Source organism: Corvus moneduloides, chromosome 1, assembly GCF_009650955.1.
Source record: "Corvus moneduloides isolate bCorMon1 chromosome 1, bCorMon1.pri, whole genome shotgun sequence".
Classification (NCBI taxonomy): domain Eukaryota; kingdom Metazoa; phylum Chordata; class Aves; order Passeriformes; family Corvidae; genus Corvus; species Corvus moneduloides.
The window spans coordinates 21,839,514-21,863,387 of record NC_045476.1 but is presented as its reverse complement, the minus strand read 5'-3'; the positions used below and the strand labels follow the sequence as shown (position 1 = coordinate 21,863,387).

The window sequence follows — 23,874 nt, the reverse complement described above, 5'->3', positions numbered from 1 at the left end:
CACCAATTTTTTTATGATCACTCTTAATTTCCTTTGTTCTCCTAACAAGGGAAATAAATAAAACAAGGATAAATAAATAAATAAGATACGTCAAGTGATTTTTAATGAAATCAAACAAGATTTTTTAATGGAAAGTTTTTGCACTTTATCAAATTTTCTTTTTCAGGTTTCATTGAAATATAATGCAGAATGGCAGCCCTTGTCACTTGTACAAGCATAGTTCATCCTCTCATACAAAATATCTTTTCTCATAGTATTGCAAATTATAAACAGCCTGGGAAGCTTCCTGGGCATTGTAAAACAATTGGATGTGCCATTAAAACAGTTGTGATGTTTCCTGGTGTGATGTCAGTCCATGCCCAGGAGCACTGTCCAGAACAGTTCCCAGGCATGGTGCAGGAATTGGACTGTTGGAAGCCGGCTATTTATGTGCAACCTCCTTCTTTTCAAGGCTGAGAGACTTTGCTTGTTCAGGCACAGGCCATTGTGTGCCAGCAGTCTTCAGTGCCAAAGAACATTTCTGGGCATGTTTATTGTCCTAGTATAGACAGAATGATCACAATTGTCTTAATTGCTTTCCAGAAGTGCTAACCTCTTATGGTTGTACTCCTCAATATAAACTGATCATCACTGAGATCATATTTGCCTCATAGCCTCCTAGATATTATTCTGTAAGGAAGTGCCATGAATGAAAAGTCTCTTTTTTTAGCATATTTTAAATTTTATGTATTACTATACACATATTCCTATGTAGCATCGCCAAAAATTTTTATTTAAACAAATCTGAAATTCATATGTCTCTTCATAAATTTTGGATTATCTGAGATTAGGGGAACCTACTAAAGCAGACTGCTTCATTTCCCAACATAGTCCTCAGATTTTTTATAGCATTTATATTTCTCAATCTTTGCAGTCATGTGAACGGTGGGGACTCTCTCACATGTCCTTGTAGAAGATATTCCCAACTTGGGGGAAATAAATGAAATTTTATCAATATTCTTCCTTAAATGTCATCTTTAGTTCCCCCTCTATTCAGGTCTATTAACTCTTCCAATATGTGGATTGTCATGAAGCATTAATAAGATTGCTGGATATCACAACAAATATCAATATGTACAATTAAGAAACTGAGGAGCCCCGACTGTTCTGTAATTCTTTGTTAATCTGTTTTGGTGACTGTTCCTGCTCAATGTTGACATCAGAATTGGACTCACTTTTAGAATAAAAAATGAGACACATTAAGATACTGATTTGGGAAACAACTTTCTGAACTTGAAGTTGCTTCGAACATAACCAGTTACAGGATGTTTCATGTCCTTCCATTTTTTGCTCTTTATCTGAAGAGTTCATTGAGTTTTAACAGAAGCTGTTTTTCTTAGCCCTAATTCACATACCTTTATAAGCATGTAAACATCAGATTATGTAGAGTTTAGCACTCTCTGCCTCCTTTGCCTGCCATAGCTCCTTCTTCCTTTGAGTTCTTACTCTCTTTAGAGTTGTGAATGAGATATAGCAGGAGCAGTAACCCAGGCTAACCAAACCATTGCTGCAGTTCTCTTTCCAGCAGCTCAGATGCTGATGCCCACTAGTACTGAATCAGCCATGGTGGACACAGTATGATTACTGGGGGTTCATGAGTGATAACAGAAACGTGAACAGCCCCATTTCACACCATCTCTAGGCACCAGGTCATTTTTTTCCTGGCACAAATACTCTAGTAGTTGTTAATATTATCAGTGTGAATTTTTTTAAGGGAGTAAAATCCCAGTTAAAGTAGCTAAATATGAAGAAGGGAGCATGGGCAATGTGTGAATGAGATCTGTGCCTTCGTACACACCACCCGAGACTCGACGTTTTTCAATTTAATTCCCGTTCTACCTTTCTTATGTCTGTGAGTACTATTGAAAACACAGAAGCTGTGAAATAGTGCATGCTCATCTGGTTTACAGAAAATCTGGGCTTAATTATAGGTTCTGTTACAAATTCTGTGTTATCTCAGCTGATCATTTCATGTCTCCTATGTTCTGTTTCCTTATCTCTAAAGTGGAAAAAGAAATATTTTCTCCAAAGGCAACCATCATACTTTTATTTTAAAAATGAGACAAAATCAGTGGGTATGCAACACTAATTGTACTTCTGAGACTGTCAGTGTCAGCTGAATATTCAAAGATAGAAAATAGTTCAGACAATCATGTTAGAAAGAAGGGCTAAATTGGGCTAGTTAAGATCAATAACCAGAATGTAAAGAACATCCAGTAGTACTTCAGATCTCTTTGCCTCAAACCCTGAGAAATTACATGTGTGCAAAGCCTGTAGCAATGCCAACAGATCAGAATTCTCTGCTAACTTCTGTTGCTATTAGCTATTTATACCCACTTTGTGCAGGTACAAATTCACAAAGTCAAAACAGCAGAGGCCATAATCTAGTATCACGGACTGATCTCAGTGTGGCTCCTGCCCAGAGAACACATTTGATATAAATTTCTGCTGATTCGGTTGGAAATTCTGATACCATAATCTCCTAAATTTAACTCTATGGTCCTCCTCTTACACTGTCTTTTTCCTTCTAACTATTCAAAGCAGAGCCTTTAACAAAAGCATATTTTTTATTCTTTATCTGCTTTTCAGCATGTTTCCTTTATTGTTGTAACTGACGTTAAGTTTATAGAAAATATCCTCCTATTCTTCTTTAATCAGAACTCTGCCAAGTCTCACTTTAAACAGAATTTGTTCTTTTTCTTTCTAGTGGAATTGGAAATAAAATTTATGTCTTTTATCCCACTTTTATTCTTAGCCTCTTTCAACAGAAAGAATTTCCTATGGGAGTCTTTATTTCCTACTGCCTATTCAAATGTTGTGTCAGAGTTACAAATATTGAGGCTTATGCATGTTCAGTCTTCTTCTGTATAAAATAACAGCTTGGGTTTTAACATCTTTTACTTCTATGTTTACTTGATGTTTCGGGAGTATTTTACAGAACATGTAGCTATATTTTTCCAAACTTTCCATCCCATAAAATTGTGGAACCACTGTCAGGCTGAAGATTGACTACTGAACTTCGTGCCACTCTGATCATCCTTATCATTACCTGAATGGTTTAAATTTTGAGCAGCACACAATGTTAAGACAATGGTGGAATTCAGTGTTGCATCAACTATTAACTATGCCTTCATAACATTCAAATTTTTCATAAATATTAAAATAGTATAGGCTGGTTTTAGTTTAAAATCCTTGTATTCAGCTAAGTCAGCTATTTTTACTTTACAAGAGCAAGGTGGGAACAAATCCTCTTCTGACTAATCAAATTGTCATCCTATCCTGAAATACAGTTTAATTAAGCAATGTTTAAGTAAAGGATAAATGCAGAGAATACATTTATGCTTGAATTCAGATATATGGTTAGGTGTATTGAGCTAGGTGATAAGCACAAATACCCTTCAAATACCTTACAAATGCATGCCAGCGTCACTCACAGTGACACTTCACATGAACTTCATAAGCATTTCGAGCTGTGATAAAGTTCTGCATTTGAAAGTGGAAAATAACAAAGGAAGGAAAATTCAGTCTTTCTCCAGAAAGTACAGTGGGACAAGTGATATTTGAAGGATGAAGGAACCAAATTGGAGCCTGTTCTGTGATAAAGGGAGGCAAAACCAGACCAAGCACAAAGATAAACATTTTTGCCTCCAAAAATCACTACGATTAGAAGTATTTTTCAGTTGGACAGATACAAAATTCCTTTTTTTTTAAAATATTATATATATTTTTATATTTATTTTTTTACTTCCTATCTCACCTTGGAAAGAAATTCTACTTTAAAATGTTCTAATTCTTTTTTTAGTGATTCAAACTTCCTAGCAACTGTCTTAATCTTTTCATAATGTGATGGTCCTTCCTTAATGGTTGAAGTCAGAAAAGAGTTCTGCCTGTTCAATTTTCTATTTAATTTTCCAGATTAACCTTTTATTTAGCTGAGTTAATAAACCTTTTAACTGAGCTAAATCATTACATGGTATTTACAAAATCATTTCAAATTTCTGGAATGCCTTTCATTTCCAAAAAATCCATTCTTTACATGCTTTTATAGAGCCAAAATGACTAGGAAGTTATTGGTTTAAAGGATGTGCTGTGCATTTCAATGCTCTTGATTGTCCTACTCCATCTCAACCTGGTGAAAAGATTTTTCCATACAGACTTTGCCCCTTTCCTTCCCAATAATTTTCCATTATGTTTCTAGGTTTTACAGGTCAAACGTTGATGAATTTTCTGTACACAGGTTATATTATTATTATTATTACTATTATCATTATCATCATCATCATTATCATCAATCATTGAACTCTCTTCAAGAAAAGGAGTGAAGCATTTCATGTCATGCACTGAATGGACATTTCTTGTTGTTTAAGTATTCTCTGCCAAATACAGGTAAATGGCATTTGCTAGATAGGATGACATCTCCAGCTCCTTTCTGGCTATATACAGTTCATTGAAAGGATTCTGACAGCTTTCCTGTTACTCAGCTGCATTAGTTATGCCAAATCTTCATTGCTATACATGCAGAGACATTAATTCTCCCTTTCCTCCCTGAACCAGTATTCCAGAGTTCCACATAAATCCTGAAATTCCTTGCATTTCATGAATATCCCAATTTTCATTTCCTAGAACATATTTATTATCGCTTTCCTAGGGGCTGAGTTCGGTCATCACTTGAAAATGAAGTTGTTATGAAATATCCATGTTGACAGATGGCATAAACAGCACAGCAAATCAAATCTGCTCCAATGTTTTAAAGGCAACAGGGAATTATCACCACACTACTAAATGAGGGTCTTTAAAATGCAGTCAGTAAAGCGGGTGCTGCACTGAAATGACAGTATCCAGAATTCTAACTCATCAAGGCAGCAATAGTAGCTGCTATGGCTGACATCAAGTGATATATTCCTCAAAGGAAGTTCACAAATAGGTTTGCCAGGAGATTATCTCATTCCTGATAAAGGTGCTTTCTGATAACATTGTTTGGACTTACTATGCATCAGTGGAAAACATTACATAAACAGTGCCCAGGGTTTAATGTATGTTTTTTAAGTCAGAATCTTCTCAAGACTGCCTCACATGTTTGAAAGAGCCATTCCAAGTCCGTGTTGCATTCAATTTTTGGTGGTTGGCTAATTCCTAGTGAAAAAAAATTAACCCTAGAAATGTTACTCACCCTTGTAATTCATTAGTTTGTAAGAAAAGACTTAAGAACTGTAAATGAGTGCACCTGGGATACATTTTCATTCATTTAATCTTTGGAGCCTTAAATTTGACACCATTTAGATATAAGATAAAATCTAGGTTTGTTAATCCCTACTAGCTCTAAGTACATTGGGTTTGAATTAGCATAGATATGTAACTGCAGTAACTGCCTCAAGTGGAGGAATTTATGGAGTAGCTTGATTTCATGTGTAAATATTTGGCTGGGTTTCCTGGTGTACTGCATATCCTCAAACCCATTAGATTTTAGCCACAGCAGTATGAATAAAATGTAATGGATTTATGAGTATTCAGTATATCTGAAAATCAGTCCAGTCCTCCTTTGAGATGAGCACAGAAGTTGCTAATGAAGCTCTTCACATTTTAGAGGAAAGTAGTGGAGACTGAAAAAAAAGTTCTATTCATACCTGGAATGCCATGTCATCATTTCTTTCTGCTTAGTTAGGTTTTTCCTTGTTCTTTCAAACATTCATGGAGACAGAACACCACAGAGAAGAGAAGAAGCACTGAGCTCCCAGAACAGCACTGATTCACTCACACTTCAAGAAGAAAACACTTTTCCAGGGGTCTGTATTCACAGAATGATTTGGGTTGGAAGGAACCTTTAAAGATTACTCAGTGCAGCCCCACTGACAGGGGCAGGAACATCTTCCAGTAGATGCAATGTTGCACAAAGCCTTGTCCAACCAGACCTTGAACACTTCCAATGATGGAACATTCACAACTTCTCTTGACAGTCTATTCTAGTCACTTACCAGCATCACTGTAAAAAACTTCTTCCTCATAGCCAATATTAATCTATTCTCTTTCAATTTAAAACCATTTCCCTGTGTCCTGTCACTACAGGCTTTGCTAAAAGGTCTCTCTCCATTTTTCTTATAAGCTACCTTTAAGTGTGGAAAGTCTGTATAGGGCTTTCCTGGAGCCTTCTGTTCTCCAGGCTGAACAACCCCAACTCTCTCAGCTTGTCTTCATAAGAGAGGTGCTCCAGCCCTGTGATCATCTTTGCAGCCCTCCTCTGGACTCGCTCCAGCAGGTTGGTGTCCTTCCTGTGTTAGAGGCCTCATGCATTGGGAAGGAGATACCTGTATTTCTCTGAAATACTCTTCTGGTTTGGACATTTCTCTTCTTAACTGCCATAGCTTTTTGGAGAAGCTAGTTGCTATAGAGTATGTGAAAAATTACACCTTTTAGTGTTGGCCTATTTCTGTCAGTAATATTGCAAATGGCAAAATGGGATCAATGCAGGTATAAGAAGAGAATGAACATTTTTCTCAAAATCTTTTCTCAAAAACTTTGTAGATTCTACTCAGAATAATTATATGGAGATGTTTCTTACCCCAAGTGTGTTGTTACCATTGTTTACATCTTCTTGTAACATCCTCTCCCACTATAAAAATAATTCCAGTGTTCCATTCTTCCAAATGAACCTGTTACCTTGGTTGAAGTAGGTATTACTTGACATGTCCTGTCATCTTTCAATTCTTTGTAAACCAAAAAATGACCCTTAAATACAGCTAACCATAACAGTGGCCTTATTTGCTTGCCTAGTCTTATTAAAAGACAGCAAGGAAGTTGTTTTTATACATTCAAGTGAGTTACGACCATGGGTGCCAAATGACAACACCCTGGCTCATAACAAAATACTGCAGGAAACGAATGCAGAAACCCAAAAACAAACCCTCCAAAATGAAAAACACCATGGCTGGGAAGAATCTCTTTCAAAGACGAACATCATGGTTTAGTTATTTGCTTGCCATTTTAATAATGCTTTCTGATTGTGATGCTACCTGTTGTCTAAGAAACACAAACTTACTCTATAATCACTGATAACACTCTTGAGAGATGGGGATTTCCAGGGGAATCATTATACTAAAGTGTTACAAGTTTCTTAAAAATTTCTTTGTTACGTATAGCAAAAGACAAAGGATATTGCAAAGAGATTATTAAAGTCACCTAATTTGATAAGAAACATGATAAGAAAATTTAAGGTTTCCACATCTAGAGAGGAGGTAGAAGCAGCTTTACAGAGTTCTCTATTTGTCATGGAGAGTGTTCAGAAGAGCTGTGAACATAGATCAAATGGCTATATGTGTATCTTGATGTCTCAGATCACTTTGCGTGATAAACCCAGTGACTGGTTCACTGCATCCTTTGTGGGATTAAATTTTCCTGGCTAAGAAGTCTGGACAATAATAATTAAGCTAAATTAAATCAGTGTGATTGACATCAAACTTAAAAATGCTATGGGCCAGTGACATCTTAAGAATAATTATCCAGTGGAAGGGAGATGTTCCTATTTAAAATTTTTAAATAAATTTTAAATCTAAAATAAAGTCTCATTCATAGAAACACCTTTCACTGAAGTGGATTAAAGCAGTGACTCATACTGTAAGCAACAGCGTCTTGAATAAAAGTGATACCATATAAATCGTATGGATTTTAAATCACATCATTTACTTATTCTTTCTGTCACTCTGTTCTGTTCCTCTCCCTTCCTTTATTCTTTTTTTTCCTCCTATTTCCGTCTGGACAACTCCTATCTATTTCATCATTTAAAGATGCTCCAGTGGATTTGATCGTCACCGGCAAGATTGGGTAGACAGTGGCTGCCCTGAAGAGGTATGTGAGTAGTATACATCCTCAGCCCATCAGAGGCAATTTATATAGTTATGATGTTTTTATTAAATTATTCAGATTATAAAGCATAGTTTCAAGGCCAAAGACATACTATATTTATCATTCAGGGGAAATTCTATGAGGCATAACAAAGAGGAATAATCTGAGCAATTTCACTCCCCATTTGTGGGGATAAAACGGACAAAAATTAAAATTTTATATTTGAGAAACTACTTTAACTAAACAAAACCCCAAAAAACAGAAAGCCTCCTCCAAAACAGTGCCCCTGCACTGATTTTCTTTTATATCTCTGACTTTTGCCAGAAAAGGGGAAGAAACTGTGATGTTCTTCTGAAAACCCTTTGCCAGAGTATTCTCAAGTGAAAAACAGGCATTCCATTTTGATTGTGAAATCTGGCCAAATCATTTAATAAAGAAGAAAGTACACAGATTAATTCAAAGAGATAAAATAAAAATAATAATTAAAAAAAAATTTAAAGCCCTCACATGACCAACCTACATGGCATTTTGATTTCTTTTCATGGAGGTGCAGTGAGAGGATGAGAAAGTTACCTGACTGTAGTAGTTGTAGGCTGTTAAATAGGGACCATGAGCCTCCTCTGAAAATTATTTAGGGTACTCTTAGACCAGAGAAGTTCATTTTCCAGAAAAATTTATAAATATAATTATGATGATTCTTTTCCAGTTTAAAAGCCCCTTTACAAGTGTTTTTGATTTGGGGTTTGGGGTTTTTTCCATGTTGGGATTGTGGTAATAGGAACAAATTAATTTATGGCACTTTTAATCTTCTGGTGGCCATAAAAAAAGGGTTATTTTTCCATTTTTGCTGAACAGGCTGAATTTCCTCATGAATTTCAGCAACATAGACCTTCTGAAATGTTAGGTGAAACTCAGGGCAAAATATAGCCCCAAGTGTCTAGTTAGAAAAGCACATTCTGTTTTATTTTCAGTAGAAGCAAAGAGAAGTAATTATAAAAATCCAGATTAATTGAAGAAATTTTTTTTCTTATAATTGTAATTGCAAAATAACTGCAACCTATGTACTGCCTTGTTACATGGCCTTGAAGCTTCAGCTTTGCAGTTTGTCATCAGCTGATTTAAAAGCAAAATTTCTAAGAGATTTATTGTCTGTGGGGAGCAATCTCTTAAAGAACATAAGATGAAATATACTGGGAGCATATATTGTTATAGTGTACAACCCTTGTATTGCTTTAATCCAGATTATAATTAGCTAGGACCCAGTTGTGCTTGTAAATGAAGCTATCCAAAAACCTCTCTGCAGGACAGTAACTTCCCATTCTGCTTCTCCTTTCTTCTTCCAGTCCAGCTGGTGCTCCAAGGTTTAGTACATGATCTGAGAGGAAATTATTGACATGATAAGTGTATCTGAGAAATTAATAGTTTAATTTGCACAGTTTCAGGCTACTTGGTGGCAGTTCGCTGTTCGGGTTTTGGGCTCTCTGGAGTAGAAGCAACATCTTACTTGGCATCTTCAGAATTATGCCTGAGCTGACTGCTAGAGTTCAGTGAGGGATTAATAATTAGCACACAATGGTTAGTTTTAGATGCCTTCACTCAAGAGGATGAATAATGAGGATTTTCATAGTAAGGTTTATTTTAAATATAAACTTTGAGCTAAATTTTGATTGCATTGCATCAGTGAAATTAACAGTACTTTTCAAGAAAAATACAAAGAAATTTAAAGAATAATTATCCTGCAGGTACTGGGACCTTTGTTTAATGTAATAAATTGTTTCTGGTAAAACAAAAAACAATAAAATATCTGTGCATATTAAAAGAAAGACAATGCCCACTGGGTTTTGACTGCCAGATCTCAATAAAATGAAATAAATATTTGCAGTACTCCACTTCTCATTAAAATCAATGGAGACAGCAGGAGTCAGATGTAGTTCCCATATTTGCTGCAAGATAATTGGATGTATTTTCCTGCAAAACTGTGTGAACCATAGAAGAAACTATTCATTGCATCTGCAGAATTTTAAAAATGTCCAGAACTTGGGAGGAAAAAAGAAGCAAGTGGAGTCTATACTTGTATCAAAATATTTGCCCAAGCAAATAAATGTTAAATAATTGTATGATGATGATTGTTATTTATAGTGTGCTATTATAATATTTTTATTGTTGTTTTTTACATTTTATAATAATTATGTTTTATATAATTATTGCTGTAGACAAATGATATATGACATTTTAATATTATGTAGAATTAATAGGTATATAGTGAATGGATTGCTTTATTATAGTAAATAAATATTCTATAGGTTGAATACATGCACACATTTTACGCATATATATGTGCTCCTCCGTAATAATTGCATGTAAAGCCTAATTAAATGCTCCACTTAACTACACATTGTTCACTATGAAGAGCTACTATTTAATTCCCACATACCGTTTTTAACATATTTTATGGCACCTCGATTGATGGCAGTAAGCTTTCATAATAGAAGAGTGAAAATCTAAATTATGAACTTAGATGTTAAACTCTGATCAAGGGAAATAAGAAGTTTGACAGTCTGGGCTGACTTTGAAACTTTGTCATTAACAATTAAGAGTTGTAAATTTTGCAGATAAATGGAAAAAGAAATCTTGATGAATGCTGCATAGAGTGCTTTAAAGGGGAAAAGAAAAAAAAAAAGGAAAATTAAAAGAAAAAACTCTTGAAATTTCTTGATCTAGAGTGTTTATTTTCACTCCTTTTATCACAGCAGCTTGTCCAAGATTAATTTCTTCACTCTTGACAGTTTCCACTGAGAATTAATTTTCTTTTCCTTGTTTCTGTTGTTTCCCGACAGTCAAAAGATAAGATTTGTGAGAAGAATATAGACACAACTGAAACACCTCTGTACTCCACCACCACCCTTCTGCCAACCACCACGAGGTTCAGAGTTTTAACAACCACCAGAGGATCCACTACTTCCCACCTGCCAACTAGCCTGCCCACAGAAGGTGACATGTACACATTGCATATTTACACTTGAAAAAAAGTGATTTACAACTTAGAAAGAAATTTATTTCCTTTAAGTATATGTTGATGATGACCTTTTCCCTCTGGGGCAGAAGAAGGAGTTGGGCATTGCAGTCAAGGCTCTCTCTGTTACTGCTTTTAAACTGCTCACTCTTGCACCAGTAAGGTGCAAGGGGGATGAGGGCTGGAGGAGAGGATGCTGCTGGAGAAGTAAGGACAAGTCAGGCAGACTTCTAGAAAACTTGAGATTTCATGTTCCTTTACATTCAGGCCATAGTCCAAAACCTTCTGAAACAGTAGCAGTAAAGGTCTTCTGCTAAATCCAGAAGAAATTCCCAACACACACTTAATGAATTTTTAATTCTTGTATGGATTCTATTTAGCCAGGTGAAAGTTACAGATAACCCAAACTAAAAACCTCTTTGAAATATGCCTGTTTAATTTTTTTCAGTCAGTTGACACTGTTCTTTTCATGTAGTGCTCATTGTGAAATAGTTTCTCTAGGCTTCTGAACCAAATTAACTGGGTAAGTAAAGGTGGGTCAGTCCTCATCCTTGTACCACTGGCTGCTTAAATCTTGCCTTTTTGAGCTTGGAATATCCTGCTTTTCTGCTTTTGGAGGAAATTGATCTGGGCAAGAAAGCTAACTCAGATTAATCAAGTAACATCTATAATATATGTGTGTGTGCATGTGTGTGTCTGTTTGTTGAAACTGTATGTTAACACAAGAAAAAGTACTAGGTACAGGCAGATTTTCCAAGTGGCCTGTGACAGGAAAATCTGAGCTGAAGGTGTTTCAAGGTGGGAATCTACTGATAAGAAAGGCTGGTTTTGTTTAAAGCAATAAAAGTTTAGAAACTGTCAGTGCAGCGTTTGGACTGCATTAAAAGGAATATTCTCTGGCATTCTGTTCATTGAAATTCACAAGAAAAAGAGAGATACGGAAGTAAATAGGTCTTAATATTAATAGACCTTTTCAAGATGCTTCAAAAAGCAACTAAGTCATTGTCTTACTTTATTTTCATATGTCAGTTCATATAGTCCTTAATATGATAGGATGCTGAAGCTATGTATGAACATGTAACAGATATGAGTTTTTAATGAACATTATGAGAGAGACTCTAATACCCTTATTTGCAAGTTTTTTTAATCCTCCTGGATGCTTTAACACTCTCATAAATGCTTTTTTTTAGTGGTAAAAAAATGTAGTGCTCAGTGTGAAACACCACAATCTAGTTCTCATTGAGTTGAGCACCAAATAATTTTCTTGTTGTGGAATTTCCCTGACATTAGAAACTGATTACTAAAATGATTCATGACCTAGAAAAATGCATTTTCCTTCAGCTAACTGTGAATTTCCTTTGTAGATGACACCAAGATAGCACTGCACCTAAAAGATAATGGAGGTAAGAGATATTTTTGGTCTGTAAATAGTGTCAGTATTTTGTCAAATTATTCCCCACTGAATGTCATTAATCAAAATCAGATTGTAGAAACAGTTTTTACTAGACTCTCAAGGGACTCCAGCATCCCACATCTCTGTGGAAGATAAGTAGGGCAAATAAGTTTAGGAACTGCTTAGGAAACTAAACATTTACAACTCTTCTTATAATTCTATAATACAAGAGCAGGTTCAATTATGGACATATTAAGTAAATTTTAATTGTACTAATACAGTTATTGACTAGTAATGCAGTATTAATACAGTTATTGACTATAATAATGCAGTTTTATTTAACTGTATTAAGAGAGTATATGGTGCTAGTTGTAAATAATAATACTGTACTATAAAGTCATTCATAGTAGTGAATTATTACATGACATTTTGTTAATAAGCATACCCATTTTATATCTATGTCTGTGCTAACAGAGATCCTACATTTCTCCATGCACATTCCCTGTGCAAGTTAGTAAGATCACCTTGTCATACCAATAAAAGCCCCTGTTAAATGAGGCTCTGCAGGGGACTGCTTTTGTCATCTTCTTTGTGAGTGCAAGGACTGAGACCTGAAGTTTGCTCCTTCTCCCTCTGAAGTGGATGAGAATTCCCCTATTAGAATAGGACTGAGTTGTTAAACATCACCTGCGCCTGTGTTCATTGCCAAAGTAGAGCTTGCTGAGGTGGAAAGGAAGATGTGTGTTCATTTCTGAAGGCTTCAGAATGGTCTATGAAAGCAGAAGATGATTTGCTGAGCAAATTTAAATAAATCATATTTCCACTGATATAAAGGGGAATATTATTAGCTCTGATTGCCTTTCCAAGCAGGGAGCACCAAGTTTCTCTCATGGGTCAAGGGAACAGGTAGCCAAGTGTGGCAGCATGAGCGAGTTAGACAGATGGTATCTAAGCCTGATACATTGGCCAGAGTCTCCCAGACATTTTCTTTTGGTTGTTTTACTGGGAAAGCTGCATTGCTTAAGGCAATCAGTGAGATGATAATGCACAAGTGTAATACCTGATTGAGCTTCATTCTCAACAGCTTTATCCCACATAGGAATCTCTGATCTGTAACACAGCTTCTACCACACTCTTACATGCAAAATTTACACCATTAACTTTCCCACTTTTTACATAAGACTCAGTCCACAGTTCTTGCACAGAAAGACAACTGATGTCTGTGGCATCGACAGTAGTGTTGACACTGATTCACATCTGCGTGCTCGCCTCCGTGTTCCCAGAGTCGATTCCTGCTTGTTTCTGGACTTGAAAAGGTTTCACGTTTTTTGCTGGAATCCACTTAAGTCGTGCACCTGTTAAGACACAAGCATACCGTTTGCCCTAGGTTATTAGTTGAAATGGACTTTCAATTTTCCCTGTCTCTGGATTTCTGATCTAAACCAAAGGGTTTGCCTTTGCCTATATGGTGTTGGAAAATGTCTAATTATAAGCAAATTCGATTCTGCAAAAAAACTGTTTTTAAAAAATTTAAAACGTACAGCACTTTATCCAAGCGCATTTGAGGCATAGCCTCTGCCCCCTTTTTTTGTTTAACCAAAAGGGGATTTTAAAGCTTGGTGTGTTCTTTCAATAATTGCTTACCCTGTAGGAGAATGAGGAATACCGAAGGAGTGACATGCACCCTAACTCATTAAGAATTTATGTAGCTCTTTTGCTATATAAGCTAGACTATTGTTTGTTTTTATCTTTTAATGATGCAAATGCTTGCAGAAAATGCTGACATGCATGTTTCACTATTTCTCCTGTGTGCAGGGAAGCAAAAACCGCATTGGAAAATGTATCCACTGGCAGATGGATATTTTTATATTTTCCAAAAAATGAGTATTTGGCATTTGCCATTCTGTCAAGAGCCTTTTGAGCCTCAGGAGTAAGAGTCCTGGGAGACATGATGTCAGAGTCTCCTCTTAGCAAGTCAAAAACTGAAGCAAGTCCATCATTGGTGTTCTCCAACTCTATCCTGTTTGAATTTATTGTTCCTAAGAGCTACTGTAGATCCTGCAGATTGTTGAAGCAGGTTCTAAGCGCCTTACCTTGCGCAGTGATTCGGTACTCTTGTATCCTTTGCAGACTCAGGGTAAAATCTTCAGATGTATCCAAATTTTCTACACCTGAAGCATGGCCTTCTTGAGGGTTCTGCTGCCATTACTTCTGAAGTTACTTCATTGTAGATCTGAACGAAGTGCTGCTACTTGCTCTTTAAGAAGTTTTCCAAGTTCTTGTCCAAAAGCATTTGCTTGGACTGCTGCAACATGCTGAGGTGTGCCCACCTTACTGCTTGCTTCTATCATTTCAGCTATGGTTGCATGACCAGGTATAGCACTGATTATACATTTGCACTCTGCATTAGCATTTGCAAAAGCAAGACCTTGTAGCAGATGTGGTTTTGCCACTTCATCACTGGCTTGTCTGTCCAAGGCTTGCTTTAGACGATTGACGAATGAGGTAAAAGTTTCAGCAATAACTTGCTTTACTTCTGTGTAAATGCCTTCTAGGGTTCCAGTTGGTGGAATTTGTAAGATTGCTGTTTGCGCTGCTTCTTTGATATCTATAAGTACATCTCGAGGCAAAACCACTGCCTGATCTTCAGATCTAGCATGAGGTTCATCACCAGCCAATTGCTCTAATGTGAGAGCTGCATGTGGTCCTCCTGCGTATTTTTCTCTCAGTTCACAAAGTGCTCTTCTCCATCTTGCATCCCATAGCAGGAGTTGTGCATCTGTAAAAATTGTCGAGGCAATACTTCTACAGTCAAAAGGTACCAAATCATAATTGTTAAATGTGCCTCTCAAAAGTTGTTTGATATGGACTTCCCAGTCCATGATTCTTTACTGCATCCATTAAATCTTTGATAACTTGATGGTCCACAGGTTGCCATACAGGAGGATTTTGATTTTGTCTGGTATACGTAACTGGCATTACAATACTATCTGTTTCAGCCATATTAAAATCTCTGTCTTTGAGTCCTTTTTTCCTAATACTTGACCATTCTGTTATAGCAGACATATCTCTTGAAACATATTTGTCAGGTGAAACCATGTCCATACCAGCATTTCATGAACTTGTAGCTTGATTGGACTGCAGGTGTGCAGGTTCTTCTTCACCGAAGAATCCATGCATTCCATCTTCTTCTCCCCCTCCTGGATGAGGAATAGGGGATGGGCACAGGCAAAGAACAGGGCAGCTCAGAGGAAGAAATTGGGGTCAGCCCTGATCTGGTGACCTTCAGCTGAGTCTGCAGCAATGAGGCAGACCCAGGGTCAAGGCAGGAAGACAGGCTGGCAAGGCAGGAAGGGAACAGCAAGGTGGCAAAGTGGCATAGCTGCCAACAGCTCAGGAAGGACCAGAGGAAGCATCTCCCATCAGTGGTCCAAGAGAAGGTGAGATGATGAACCAGGTCTACACAGGGATTCTGCAGCAGCAAAAGGATAAACAGCTCCAAGGCCCATCCAAGGAGGCATGGTCCATGGACAGGACTGGAGACAAGCTCCTTCGGTGTTGGTCCAGGATGCAACACCAGAGATGGGACTGAATATAGATTTATCTACAACATAGCTTAGGTTTGGACCTAGAGCTTACATGGAGACCCCAACATCACAGGCAGAGGTCCCACATACAGCAGTCCATAACAGCTGAGATATAGCAGTTTCTCAGGACCCTCACAGAGAATTATTCAAGTTTTGAAAAAACAGAGTGCAGCTGCCACTTAGCTTGTTGGTCTGTTTTGCTCTCATTTGTTTTTCAGTCATATTCAGCCATTATTTTCTCCTTCCCTCAAACTGGAGATCTGTTCACTGCACAGGGGGCAGTTGTCATCCTCTTCCTTGCCAGTCTCCCCTCTGTCATTTTGCTTGTCACTAACCACAGCAAGGCTGGTCACATGCTGTATTGGGCATTTAATTGTCCATTTGTTGGCAGTGGTGTTGTTTGACATTGCTTTGACACATAAGTGATCCCTTGGAATAAGGTGATCTGTAAACTCAGGGTGGTGCTTTTAGGCATTTTGTCTATGAAAATGTCCCTGAAACTTTCTTTCTCTCTTCAAATCAAATTGCTTTTTATTTTATTGTGAAAAGTGCTTCAGTGCCCTTAGAGGTCAATAGTCAGCACTTCATTCTCCTGTTCCATGTCTGCTCTGTACAGGAGGCGTATTCCTGGCTGAACTGTGCCCACACCCTGCCCTGTGAGCCAACGCTCTATGGCAGGTGGCTGACCCAGGACCAGGCAGCTCTCCATCATGAGCATCTCATACACAGCTCAAAACAGTATGCTGTTATATAAAAAACAATTCCAAAAGTGGGGTTTAGAAAACACGTCCAAGTTTCTTTCAGTTTAGGAATTGCAACAGGATTATTTTTTCACTTGTTTATTCTGTGCCCAAGATCTGAAAAGAAAATCTCTTTAAAAGTGTTGAATCCTAGAGCTAGAGATGGATGGCTGTGGCCTACTTGGTAGGTGAGGTGTAGGGTTTGAGGCATCAGTTATATATAGAAAGTTCATTTCCACGGAGAAATCTGCTGCATTTTAGGAGGACAAGCCAACACCTGATGTGATTATTCATTTTCCTTGAGCTGTTCCTTTTATTCTTGAAATTTAAAAAAAATGAAAGTTACTTCAAACAACACAAAAGCGAAGCAACACTCTAGGATTCCTCATTCACACAGTTAACGTAGCTTTTAATCTGAGAAGTTCTTTTTGATGAATCTTCAATTACGCATTGAATTTCCCAGTGTCCCCTAGATTAGACTCAGATAAAACCTCTGCAGCCGCAGGCACATGCTTTGATTCTCTGTGGTTTGTCAGCCTTTAATAAAGAGTAGATTATTCCAAGTCACAAATACAGGGTCTTTACTCTCTCACACTAAATCCTTTAAAACTCTAATGAAAGGGAACCCTTTATAATGGAAAACCAAAGATATATTTGATCAATGATTGCCTATAGTTTGATGTGTCCTTGGGTGACAGCAGTCAATATCTGGTTAGGTAGAACAAAAGGATTCCATAGAAATTCTGCATCTTACCTTTGTCTAGAACTTTTGAAACGAGATATTGTAAATTTAAATTTTTTGTTCTGGTCATACTGCTTTGACCTTTTAATTATACGAGAAAATCTTTTGCAGCTGTGCTGTAATCCATCCGCAATTTTGTGTCATATCTTAATACATTTCAAATTCGCTTGGTTTTGTTTCTTCTGCCTGCTCTCTATCTTTACAGACATAACAGATGCCTATTACATACATGCCTAAACCATTTTAAAACACAGCTGGCATGCCATCACAATTTTTGTTATATCTTGGTTCTCCTTAAAATAACAAGCATTTTATAAGTTCTAAGAGATGTCCAGCACTAAAAATGTACAAATTTTTTTTGTTATTAATTTTAGATTCTGTTGTTTTTTCATTTTCTTAAAATTTAACACAACTGACTTAAAAGCTTAAAAGCCTAATTTTTCATAAAAACTGTGAGAAATTGGCCATGGCTATCCCATAATGCAGTATTTTATTGTTGAGAACTCTCTGGTGGATGATTTAGATGATTGGCCAGCACATCTAGACATTTTATTTGACCTTTTTAGACACTATTGTGATTATTTGATTGCTATGAGTCACCCACAGTTCTTCAGCTTTAAAACTCAAAAGGAAAATCTATGTCGGTAGGACAGCAGGTATCAAACAAACGCTACACTTGTCATTCATCCAGGTGTATGGAAATTTCTGTTTCAAAAAAAGGAAATCTGTGCAAAAAAAGAAAACCTGCCTGAGGAAGAAAGCTGTTCATTTATTTGTTAACAAGTTCATCCCAGCTTATGTAGTTCTAGGAAATGTCAGTATCATGCTATTTTTACTCTCATCTGGACATTTTCAAAGATGGTCTAGATACAGGGATGTACTAACAGGATTAACAATTGTACTACATAGAGCTTAATTTGATTTTGAGATATTAGGAAAGTCAGTAAGAAATTACCAAAATGTAGATGAAGTTTTGGAAAAAAAGGTACTTTTATACACTTTATATATGATGATAAACTTACCCAAGACTATTTTTTCCAATATATTTTTTTCTGTCTGGAAAGCTTCCATTAGTCATCTCTCTTCCTAATTTCTCTTAAAAATTGCAGTCTGAGCTGTTCCAAATTATGGAGAAAACTTAGTCCTTTTTTTCTTGTGTATTCTGAACTCCAGCTGCAAGACGTTTAACTCCAGCCTGATAAGAGTCATATAAGTTATTTCTTTCTAATATGTTTACTTGCTAAATGATTCAGAAAATTAGAACTATTTCACCAAAGAAATAAGCCTATCTTTTAGACAAAACAAGTATTTTTTTTACATAAATGAAGTTATTATAACCCCACAGTCCAAAACCAAGTGATTCCACTTGACAAGTCACTATGAATTAGCTGAGTCTTCCCCAATTTTAAAGTAAAACATAAGAAATTAAAAAATTATAAACATAACCTTTGTGGTAGCTTAAAAATGTTTTAAAGTGGACTTTGTATAAGATAAGATTGACAGGATATGGCTTTGTTTTATTGGCAGAACTTAGCCCTAGCCACAGGAAATGATCTTCCAGAAGCTTCATCTCATCTGGTGTTAGCCAGGAAGCCACAAACTGTTCTTTTAGGCCTTTCTCCTAGCCAGTGGCAAGCAGTAGGCAAGAGGAAGTAATTAATGTCATGCTAAAAGACATGCCCAAACTGGGATATGTTACTCTATAGGGGTGCCAAACTCTACCAGCTACAGAGAAAAACTCTTTTTTACAGAGAAAAACTCTACCAGCTACAGAGAAAAATCTAAATTGCATACTAAGAATGGGCATCTTGTTCATAGGCACCCAAGGTTTCCTTAAATAAATTCTCTTCAGGGTGTCCTAGTTAATGTGTTTTGTTTCCATTCCTGTCCAGAAACCTGCAAGCCAGGATGCAGACCTTTTCTTCCACTCTTTTCTCATGAAAAAGAGAGGATTTAATCATATTAAGTATTTTATATCACATTAAAGAAGCATGATGTTAAAAAACCAGAACAGCTAGGTGTAGACGCTTCAACTTATGTCGACGTCTAGCATACTAGTTTAGTTTCTCTTTGGTTTTCTAAGACAGCTATAAAATGATATATGGTATCCTACTCCTACAGTTGCCATGACTTTGCTGACTTTGTTACACATTTACACTTTGTTGACTTTGTACCAGATCAAAGGGTTAATGTGAAAACCCCATGTAGCTCTAAATGCAGATCTTAAGGAGGGCTACATGTAAAAAACTGGATAAACTTTTAAGAAAAGGCTGCTTTACTTAGTGTTTTATCTTATCATCTGCTCCTTTTGCTGTCACAGTACTATGGCAGTGTGACAGCTGGGGCACACAAAGATCCTGTAATCTTCTGTCTTTTTAACTTCCTATTCTACATGGAGTTAACCCAGTTTTGCAGTTAGTAGCCTCCTCCAATCTTCTCTACACTGCTTTGACATTGGTGTGCATCGGTTGCCGTAAAGAATGGGAAAAATGAAGGCCAGGTGAAGGAAGGCTAATAATGCTGTACATTTTGCATTGATATTGAAGTACCTGAAGTTGTTCTGTCTCCCAAAGGTGTGGTGGGTACTCTGGTGAGTAACTCTACAAGCATTAGACACAGGATTAGACAGGAACAGCCTGATTTACCTTATTGTCTTGTGTTTGCTTTCAGTAGGATTAAGAGGAGTCAATGGGGTGACACAATTGAAATTCTTATGAATAGCTAACTTTTTGCTCATCTGGATTTGAGTCAGCTACCTTTTCAGGCCAAATGGTGGGGTCCTTCATGGTACAATATTGAGCTTCATGATGCCAACTGTTTGATGCTACTAAGTATTGTAATGGCTTAAATGGTCTCAATCAGCTCAAACTAGAATTAGTACAGATGACAACTGTTGTAGCATTAGGTGATATTTTAGAGCAGAAGAATGAAAGCCCTTAGCTAGCATGTTTAGAGTACTGTCATCCTATAAACAGAGGGATTTGATTGTAATGTGCTCTCATCAATTTACTACGCTAAGCAGTTGATCAATCTTGGAGAGACTTACTGAGTTGCCCTGGGTCCTACAGAAAATTGATAGCAAAGCCAGACACTGAATTCTGATTTTGTGTGTTATAGTTCATAATATTCTCACTCAGAGACCACCTTTCATTTCTTACATGCAATTGGAAATCAATTTTTAAAGCATTAGCTGAGCCATAACTTTATAAATCATCATGAAACCAAGTAAAGCAATGGCTTAACCTCAAAATGTTAACAAATGCTAAGGGATTGAACCCACAAATCAAGAAAATCACATACCATTACTGTGAATAAGTTGAGAACTCCAGAGCATGCTGTTCCTAAAGGAGGTAGAGAGAAAATTTTTATGGGGATTCCCTTGAGTCTCTGGAGAATCCTTCCAACTACACATTCCCTTATCCCCTACCACAGGTCATCAATCATCTTTTCAGGAATCTGCATTATGTACAGGGAAAAAGCTTGAGTTTGAGGAACCACATACCTGCCCCGTAAAGCAAGGAGTCTCCAGGTAGATTCACATTCCAGATGTAAATGGAGACCCAGAAGAGGGGGAAAATCTGGTGGCTCTGTTGAGCTTACTGTACTTGTAACCCTGTGTTCTCAGCTGTACTAAACATTATATCCTCCCTCTTGGCAGGAGCCTATTAACTCAAACCCACAGTCACGCAAATAGGAGTGATGCAGTTTCCAGGCTAGAAATGACATACGTAATAGGGCTGGTGAGTGAACTTCATCTGTAGCTGCATGTTAATCCCAGATCATGCAGCAAGAGAAGATTTCTGCAGTTTGGCAGATCAAAAAGTATAAAATTCATTCTTCTGGCAAAAAAAGGGGAGAAAAGAACAAAGTTTAGTACTGAGTTGTCATCTTCAGGCTGATTGCTGCTATTTAAATCATCTATATCCCTGGCTTTGTGTGTCGGTCAGGAGGGTCAAATAAGGTATTGTTTTATCCCTTAATGATTCATGGGCATGTAAGTGAGTTTGCACTGGAGGTTCGACTCCAGTGGTGTTTTTCCAGATGGTCTTTTACCATCTAATCAAAATGCAAGAGTAAAAAGGAGCACCATGGTTTTTGGAGGGAGAAGAAAAATTTTATTTTCCAAGTCTACACAATGAAATTCTACTTTTTTGTCTGTTATTCCCCTTTTGTTTGACTTTATATAAAGGAAATTTTCTAGCCAGGAAGTACCAGAAGTTTGTCTATTTTTCTTCAGTTTTCCTGTAAAATATTTTGTATCTCTGCTCTCACAGACAGAGATAGTAATCTCTGGAAATTAAACTCTTTTCCATCTCATATCATATAAGGTGTAAATGTGTGTATCACAATTTTGTTTTCTCATATATAAAACTATCACAGTGGAAACTTTTCATAAACCTTAAATTTAGATAATATAAAACAATTTATTTCATTATTTTGCAGACCTCAAGGGTTAATATGCAGTTATGAGAAAAATAATGTTGACAATGTATTCTCGATGTGTTTACAAACAGCAAGTAGCAGTTCGTAAACACTAAAAAGCAGTCTCTGTAGACACCTTTGTTCTGTTAAAGTCAGCATCACACTCCCTGTGTGCCATGGCAAGACAAGATTTTCATTACTTGAGTTTTTTGTTTTCCTACTCCAAAAGAAGCTAGCCCAACAGCAACTGGAGACATACTACAGTTATTTTAAATCAAAGATATTATAGTCTTTATGTGTTTATCATGGAAACAATGAGAACATTTTTATTGTGTTTTCACTTTTATTTTTTAAACAACATTCCAGCAGCAGAACAGTTATTTCATGTTTGGATTCTGTGCCTTTATATTAGGAAAAAAGAAGCTACTTGCTCTTTCCATCCAGTCATTCAGCACCTAATGAGAAGCAGACTGACCTTGGAGATATTAACAGGCTCCTTCTGCTTAAAAGTTTTATGCATTTAAGAGTTTGAGAAGGCATTATAAATATAGAGTAACAATTGCTTCTTGAGCATAAGAAAAGGAAAGTTTGGGGAAAGTTCCATTGAGAATAGTCCTTTTGGGAAAGGGTTGGTCATAAAACAAATAGCCTCCCATGGGTTTAGCCTTGCCTGGAACAACAGATGTGCTGTGATAATCTTAGTAAGATTTCTACACCTGAAAAAGTTTCCAAGACCTTGTTTTTTCATCTATTTCCCTTGCTGGCTTTTTAAAAGAACTGACAGTTGATTTTTGCAGCAAAGAGTATTTTCAATGTTGACAGCACTGTTTATTGTCTCTGTGCAAAGAGAGTGAAATCAATTTCTCATGAGTATTTGAGCCCTGGGGTCAATGGACTGAATTTCAATTATGGAAATTACAAGTTACTTAAACTTATTGTAATTTAAGGAAAGCATTTCTTTTGTTTCATTATTTTTTGCATTTGGCATTCTGCCCACTGCACTGATGTCCACCGAGAGCTCCACCCTCGATTAGCAGAAATCTGGGCAGGCAGTTGACACCTGTGATGTTTCAAAGAGATGATGTTCTAGTTTGCAAAGCTGGATGCTGAAAGCTGAGAAAATATCAGATCAAAAGGGATTAAATTGATGACTTTTTCAGAGTGGTTAGGACCTTTGCTGAAGTCCAGCATTTTTTAATATGCAGAATATGATGTTATGTCTTCAACTATAACATAGTAACAATACAAATTGCTCATTTAGTGCAAATCAGCCTGAAAATGGGTACAAATGACAAAATAGTTTTTGATGCACAAATGTGACATTGAAGTATAGAGTATGAAACTGTAAAAAAGACAATTATGAGACAAACAAGCTATGAATCCTCTACTCCTTTGAGGGAGCAGTTGCTTCTCAGTAGGGTGACTCACAACTAACTCTTCAGCAGTGGGAATAGTCCAGCCAAGAGGATGTACAATCAAGCAGGCCTTTTCTGATGGCCTTTCAATTCCTTAATTTCCATTTGTATGGCAATTTGAAATATATGTACAAGTACTAAATATTGTTGCAGTGCATGAACAGAAACTAGGACTGGTGTTTCTATTCATCTGTTCTCACTCTGAGTATTAATGGCTATGTCAAGTAAAAATTCTACTGTCTGAAAATAAGAGGAGCCTCATTTTGAGCCACCTTTCTTTCCTGTCTCCTCCATGAATTTTGCATCCTTTTTTATTTAGTGCTCTAACTACTAGGAAGTATTTTAATGACCCTTTGGGGGACAATTTTGAAAATTTGAAAATAGAACTTCCAGATTCTAGGTACTATCTCCTTTCCTCTAATTCAATATAAAGTATGGCCTGGGAATTTTCACTGTATGTAGTGTGCTAAAAAAAAAATTTAAAATTAATAAAATCAAACAGGGCTGACACTACTTTTCTGTTTCAAAATCTCCTATACATTTGTGTGAACTAAGCTTCAAGAAAGCAAAGGAAATCCCCTTGTGGGATTTAGTCAGGGAGAAACCTGGTTCTTGGACCTGTTCATGCATAAACTCAAAATTCATGTCCAAAATCATTACAATTAAAACTGAAGTTCCTGTGTGAAC

General features: G+C 36.7%; 1 protein-coding gene across 2 annotated transcripts in view; it reads left to right on the top strand.

The window, feature by feature from the left end:
• Nucleotides 1–23,874, top strand: part of PLXDC2 (plexin domain containing 2) — a 262,841-nt gene that overhangs the window by 219,057 nt on the left and 19,910 nt on the right. The window contains exons 10-12 of one of the 2 annotated variants that reach the window (XM_032101658.1): nucleotides 7,818–7,878; nucleotides 10,713–10,866; nucleotides 12,253–12,291. In XM_032101658.1, coding sequence (XP_031957549.1) covers nucleotides 7,818–7,878; nucleotides 10,713–10,866; nucleotides 12,253–12,291 — 254 coding nt within the window. The remainder of the gene's footprint in view (nucleotides 1–7,817; nucleotides 7,879–10,712; nucleotides 10,867–12,252; nucleotides 12,292–23,874) is intronic. The other variant, XM_032101667.1, reaches the window with a different exon arrangement.